A 6,928-nucleotide genomic window follows, 5' to 3' on the forward strand; every position below is an offset into this window, starting at 1 on the left:
CCTGAACCATTTGTCTGTCACACAGCAGAAACCCACAGAGACACCTGCGGCTGCCTTCCTTCCAAACCAGCCTCAAAGTCATCCTGGAGCTCAGGGAGAGCCAAGGAAAAAAAGAAATTCCTCAGGAAAGCAGGAAAAGGGAAGGTAAAGTTGGGCTCGTTTTTAACCTGCTTAGGAACAGGATGAGAAAACAAAACAAAAATCCAGAAGGGTGCATGGTACGAGGAAAAGAGAAAGGCTCCGAAAAATACTGCGAGGGATGTCGTAGGCTGATAGGAAAACTTGAAAAAGGAGAGCAGATCAGACTGCCAGACATTTTCCTTGACTTAAAAAGACTGTAACCTTCAAAAGGCATTGATTACCAATACCATTGATCCGTGTCCTGCAGTTTCATGTTCTTCCCAAGCCATAGGCTTTGGGAAGTTTCTCATCTTTATAAAGCACGGCATTATCACTGGTTGAAGTGAAGGAATAATGCAACGATCTACGTATCTCAAGCTGTTAGACTGCTTTCTGTTGGTAGAATGGAAATTCCACCTGCCAGAAGAGTCACCACCAAAGCACTTCCAAAAGAACGGAATTTAGAGTGAAAAGAATCAGAGCCAAGGATACCGTTAGCATCTGCTTGCAGGTTGTCTTTGTGACAGTCAGTTGCCTGATTAATTAATATTCCTTCCTTGAAGTTGGGTTTTGGTTGGTTGTCTTAGAACTGTGAGGGTGTAAGCTAACCTTTAAAAACGTGCTTTCTACGTAAGCTAAAGCCAGCAGGACCTCCTGGCAACGGGGAGCCTTGCCATCCCAAGCTGCTGCACAAAGAGTCCTGACGTCTTACCTTCCACTTCGCATTTCAGATTTACTTCAGTCAATTTATTAGTAATTACATTTGCAATGAAAGTCAGCTTTTCCTTAGAAACACATGCGACTTTCTGTGAAACTGAAACCACCAGCGATAAACCCTCTGTCTATATGGGGTTTTTTATTTTCTTTCACATTTTCAGATTCAGTTCAACAGCATAAAACTCTTAACTACTTCCAAATACCGGATACCAGACTTCTGCAATTAGAATAAATACGTCTAGTTCACCTCAGCATTTATCTCAGCAGAAAAGACCATTAGGGCACAAACAATTCTGTTAACATTACCATTTAATTAGTGCTTGTATTAAAAATTATTCCAAGTTTAATAGGATAGCAAACTGAACCAGAAAGATGGGAGTGGCAAAATTACTTGCAAATTAATTTGCCTTCCAACATTGTTTTAAACACATTTTTCAGTTTAAGCAAGTTTAAACTTAACCCTGCGGCACAAACACAACTGAAAGCTTTGCCACAGACTGGGATCTCACCTCCAGCTCTTGCTCCCTCTGTAGTGCAAATTGCTTGAATGACTTGACAATAAGGCCAGCGTTGGAGCAATCATAGACGAAAATGGAGGGACTGCCCATCCAGGTCTGCAGGTCGTATATGGACAGAGGAATATACTGAGTATAGTTCTGTAAGAAGAAAGAAAAACCACTCAAGTTACAAAGAGGCAGAGAAGCAACAGAACTTTCATTGGTGACACAGTAAAATAAACAGAAAAATTCCAATTCTGAAATCACGAAATAAAACCTAGATTGAACATTGAGCATATTCACCAACACAAATACCAACCAACACCTGCTAATCGTGAGGGCTATGAGGCCAACTCCAGCACAAATGACGAGCAGGTTTTATCGTGGTGCTGTCTGAAACACTGAACTCTACTCTAAAGTTCTAAAACTCAAAAGAGTGCTCTGATCCGTGCTGACAACCCCACCCAGCGTGGAGTAGTCAAATTTTATCCCAAATTTCTGCAGCACTGATAAAGGATGCAAACCAGTTGCCTCTAGCTTAACAGCAAACGTCTTAAACTGAAAACTCCATCAATAACTCAAGATTGATAATTAAGACTATGTACCCATCAGCAGCTACCCCATCCCAGTTTAATGAGATGCTTCATAATTTGATGACGGCCTTTAACTTCCGTGCAACTTGCAGAACTCTCCAATAAAACCAAACCCAACAAAGCCTGCCTGCAACAAAGCGAAGCACCAACAACTTCGTTTGTGCAGTGGTTTGGTCCTTCTCTTCCACCTTAACCCCCCCAAAATAACTGGAGGCAAGAGCTGCTTAAAATAAAAGGAGGATGAAAAATCAGACATTTAAAGCCAGCTATGAAGGGCCACACCCTAAACTAAGCGGCAGAACTGAAAATATCAACCCAAGCAGATTTCTGCCATTTGAGCCTGAAGACCCCCCACCAAATATACAGTGGCTGACTGCAAAATCCTCCCCATCGGCAGCCAGAGGGCAACCTGCTCATGTCCGTACAGCCTTGAACTCTGCCCAAAAATCTACGGCAAAGGCTGCGCTGTTCCTATTAACATCAGCAGAATGATGGATGGGATCATAACTCTCATTTAAATTCAAGAGACTTAAAATAGCTGTAATAAAACCAGTAAACTTTTACAAAAATCAAATTTTCAAGGACACATATCAGCACCTATAAAGACAGAAGTGATCATAAAGCATATGCTAGATAAGGTAGGAAATAGTAAGTCACTTCAAAATCCAGTTTTGCCCATATATAACAGGTTTGGTTATTTCATTAAAATTAATAAGAAAAATTGTTTATAAAAGCCAAAGTTTTTGGGAGTTAGGAGCTTTGCAAATTGTTGCAGGATAGAAGGATACACGAAGAACTCCCCCTTGGCGTAGACCTTTCCTAGGGACACCTCCCAGTTTAAGCACATTCCAGCCACAGGCAGTTCCATACGAACAACCCGCTCCGACACATAATCGCTGAGATTTTATGGGCAGGCATTGTTTGAACTTTATAATGCACGCTGCTAGAGTTAAGGCTGGATTATAGCTCTGATTAATATTGTGATATTTCAAAACAGAAGAATTTTATGGTCCGATTTTCCTGTGGGGATCAGATATAACTTACTGAATTTGCTAATGATATGTAAATGAGATCGTCTGAAGAAAAAAGGAGTGTTAAATAATAGTTCTCTAGCAGGGCTGCTCAGGGTGATCGTTTGATGCTTGATCATCTTGACTCTGCCGCGCTGGGGCTGCGAGGACGAGAGAACACGTCTGCGTGGTTTGTTCTCAGCACCGGCCTTGGCTTTGCTCCGTGAACACGAGCCCCACCATCCAGCCCTCTGTGACTGGTTAAAGGATCGGCCCAAGGAACAGCTCAGCTAGGAACTGGTTTTGAACCAACTGCATCACCGATCTCTACCAAACAACTCAAAACCTCTTCAGAACCAACATTCCTCAGATTTCACAGAGTTCCTCAGAGCTTCAGCACAAACCTGCTTGAAGCCGGGAGCTTTTGGTTTTTACCTTTTTGAAACCATGTTGGGATTTTCTGAGAAAACAGTAGCAAGCAAAACCAGAAAGAGAACACTGCTCCGTGTTAACACAAGAGCACTCACAATAAATACATGAAAAGCGTGTTATTGCCTCTTCCAAATGTGGCAAACGGCCAGGCAATGCCAAATGTACTGGTTTACGGGGACCGTACCCGCCCTTCCTGGGCGCAGAGGCGCTCGGCACTGCCTGCCCTTCCGCAAAGCGCATATAGACGGGCAGGTTTCCATTCCAGTACAACGAATGCAGGTGAGTATCAGATTATTTATTTACTGCTGTCCTCTTCACCTGCCAGGCCAGATGGAATAGCAAAAGGGAAGGTGAAGGTACCGCAGAGGTATTTATACTACAGCCAGCACAACTTGTCAAAATCTATAAAACATTAAACTCAAGGAAAAACTGTAGGAGAGGAGGCACGTTTGGGTTTTAAAGACCAAGTTAGTTGAGCTACTAGCTCTCCAAATCGTACACAGCGCCTCCTCTCCCGCACGCCCTTCCGCAGCACCTGAACGCCGCTTAACTGAGCAGCGTGACCGAGCTGTGCAGCGGAAGTGAACCAGGCCACACGATACTTCCTGATGGTTTTATCTTTTTTAATCTACATATCCGAACATACCATGCTTAATCTCTCCTGGATCCACTCCTGCCGTGCCAGGAAGGCTTCGTGCAGCGCACAGGGATCAGCTGCGAATGCCGGGGTCCCCCTCCGAGCTGCTAACGCAGCACCCCAACCCCACCCCAGCCCCACCACCAGAGAGCTGGTGCAGGGCTACCTGCCTGGGCGTTCTGGGCCACCTTCAGAGCCTGTCAGCCCCCCCACCAGGCCCTGTGTCAGCCAATGCAAGCAGTTACCGAAGCAGACGGGTTTTCAGAAGAGCAGAAAACAAAACACACGAGAGAAGCATTCTCCTTACATTGCCATTTTAAAACATCAGTTCAGCCAAAGCACCAACTGTGCAAGGGCAGAGGTCTGAATTAATTTTAAAATACCAACTCTTGAGAAATTAAGGACAAGATATTAATGAAGACCTCATACTAGGTGAACTTTCTCCAGCATCATTACAAAGTGCTCCTACACCACTACATCTATTTGCTGTCTCTGATAGCCTGCTGGCACTTGTTGGGACATTTAAATGTGACACTAGATAAAGGTGAAAAAGAAAATATTGAACAGCTACTGAGGTCCTCTAAGCTTCCAGGCTCTCTGATGGTTGCCACCAGCAGCGCTGCAGAGCTGCTTTTGCAGAAGAGGCACTGGGTCCGCCAGTCTGCGCGTCCCGGCAGGCGCTGGCAGCGGTGAGGCAGGAGGTGGTCAACCCGCCCAGCTCCACCAGCTTCTGCTGCATTCAGGCTGGGCTGCAGGAGCCCACAGAAGGCAGTGGGAGAAGCCCTCTCTGTCATCACCCACGTCACCAGCCCCGTAACGGCCACACACCAGTTTTATGGGAGAGAAAAAAAAAGGAAAGGAAAAATGAGCATCTACAGACGGAGAACAAAAGCAGAGCGAAACATCTGGACAGATTCTTGACATTCCGTGTTGTCTCCCACCCCTGAACGGTGCTGATGTTGCACCTCCTGTTTGCCCCACCGCCCTCTACTCTCCGCAGCACCTGCCCCAAAGCCTTGCTAACAGGCTGATGAGCCACCAGAACCACACGTCCCAAAGCTTCAGGTTCTGGGAACAGGAGAAAGATGCTCAACCTGGCCCCAGGGGAGGTCAGCATAAATCCAACACATTTTATTTCCTTCGACCAGCGGAGGTCACACGCCCCATCCACCAGCAAGGCTGTTTCATTCCTTCTGGCCCCTCGGTTGGATGATCTCAAGGTCCCTTTCAGCTCTGCCTTCGTGCTCTTCTAACTGAGACTTCAAGTGCATGCATGAGCATTTTAAATCTAATTTTAAAATGTCAGCACAGTCAAATTTCAGCACCTCTACTATATCAATTCGAGACGGCTATAATGCTGAGCCTCATTAGGCCCTCTGCTTAAATCTGAGACTGAATTCCTTAGGACTGATTTCTAAACACTGCTGATTCCCACCCTCCCCCCAGCATTTCCTTAAATGTAATCCCTTGCTTAACAGAAAAGTTCTACTCCTGACTCTTTCCTTCCCAAAAAGCAAATATTTGGTAACACACTGCAAAAATTACCGAGTTTCAACTTTCCCCATCAACCTCTATGACAATCACATTTTTTTTTCACAGCCATAAGGTAAATCAGAGAGACCTCAGCTCCCCATCACCAGTGGCATCCACACCACACTACCCCAGCTGACACTGCAGGCAAACCAGCAAATGCCCAGTAAGCTCCTCATAAAGCATTTGGCAGAACACGAACTTCACTGAGCAGTAATTTCCTCCCCTTCCATGTGTAACGCATTCTGCCCAGCGTTCTTGCTGGTTTATTTATTACCCACTGGCTGTAAGAAGAGGTCACTCCTATTTGTTCTTAAACAGCAAATTCAGCTTCAAAATTAATTAGTATTCAGACCAGTTGTTTACTGGTATGAATACTAATCAAGTCTCCAGTATAGATGCCCCAGAATAAAGTGATGCCCTCCCACACTTTCTCCCCTTCCCTTCTACCCTGCTCTTTCAAATTACCAGTGAATGCTCATTCAAATATAAAAATAATGCATGTGAAGTACGAGAAAAGAAGCCCTCAAAATAAAATAGGAGCATAACTATAACAAGGAATGCAAGTCCTGTGTCAGCTGAACGTACGTTCCAGCTATAAACAGTCTCTCAATTTCCTAAGACTCCATGCTAAATCAGTGACCCTTAATAGATAGTAAATAGCTTAACTAAAGGGAAAGCAAAGCACATTTAGGCCATGCTTGGAACCTCTCAAAGGGTGTTGCATGCGATCTACGTAGCTGTACAAACCATGGCTACAAACCATGGCTAAGTAGGAGTAACGAGGCTTTAGAAGAGTAGAAGATACCCATTATATCGTACCCAGAGGCTCCGCCGTGCTCTGTGCTCTGGCAGCAGAGCTGGCCGTACGTTCACCGTCCTCTCGCAGTACCTCTAGGTAGTTTGAACAACGGCTGTTCAGAGTCAGTAGACATCTTAAGCATAAACCTTTTGGTGAGAACGCCATCATCAGTCAGTGACATAAGGCAGCAAAGCCAAGTCCATGGGGGAGCCTTGCTGTTTGCTCCAGACCTGACAGAGCTGGGCTGCTCCCCTGAAAAGCAGACGAAGCCAGGGGAAGCAGCTGGCTTCTCGGGGTTTTGCAGTGAGCTTTAGTGCCTCTGAGGGAAGACCCTCCCGCCCCGCTGCGAGGCGAGGGACACCCTGTTTGGTCTGACAGAACTTCAGGAACACACAGAAAGCAAAGAGTGGTCAAACAAATACCTGTGAACACATTTTAAACCCTGGAAATCCAGTTGTTCTCTAACAGAACACTGCAACAATTTACGCAGCAGTGAAAAAGATTCAGCTGCTCAGCACAGACGCACCTTGTTGAAGACCCAGATCTCCCCGTTCACTGTTGGCCTGGGGACACCGTGCCCATTGTAGTGG

At 45.5% G+C, this 6,928-nt stretch overlaps 1 protein-coding gene across 1 annotated transcript in view; it reads right to left on the reverse strand.

The window, feature by feature from the left end:
- The window catches only part of RPTOR (regulatory associated protein of MTOR complex 1), a 163,041-nt gene that overhangs the window by 113,432 nt on the left and 42,681 nt on the right, over window positions 1-6,928 (reverse strand). The window contains exons 5-6 of the mRNA XM_035899198.1: window positions 6,865-6,928; window positions 1,347-1,493 (exon numbers count right to left, since the gene is read on the reverse strand). Coding sequence (XP_035755091.1) covers window positions 1,347-1,493; window positions 6,865-6,928 — 211 coding nt within the window. The remainder of the gene's footprint in view (window positions 1-1,346; window positions 1,494-6,864) is intronic.

Source organism: Egretta garzetta, unplaced genomic scaffold (genome assembly GCF_000687185.1).
Source record: "Egretta garzetta isolate BGI_Z169 unplaced genomic scaffold, ASM68718v1 scaffold131, whole genome shotgun sequence".
In the NCBI taxonomy this organism is placed as follows: Eukaryota; Metazoa; Chordata; class Aves; order Pelecaniformes; family Ardeidae; genus Egretta; species Egretta garzetta.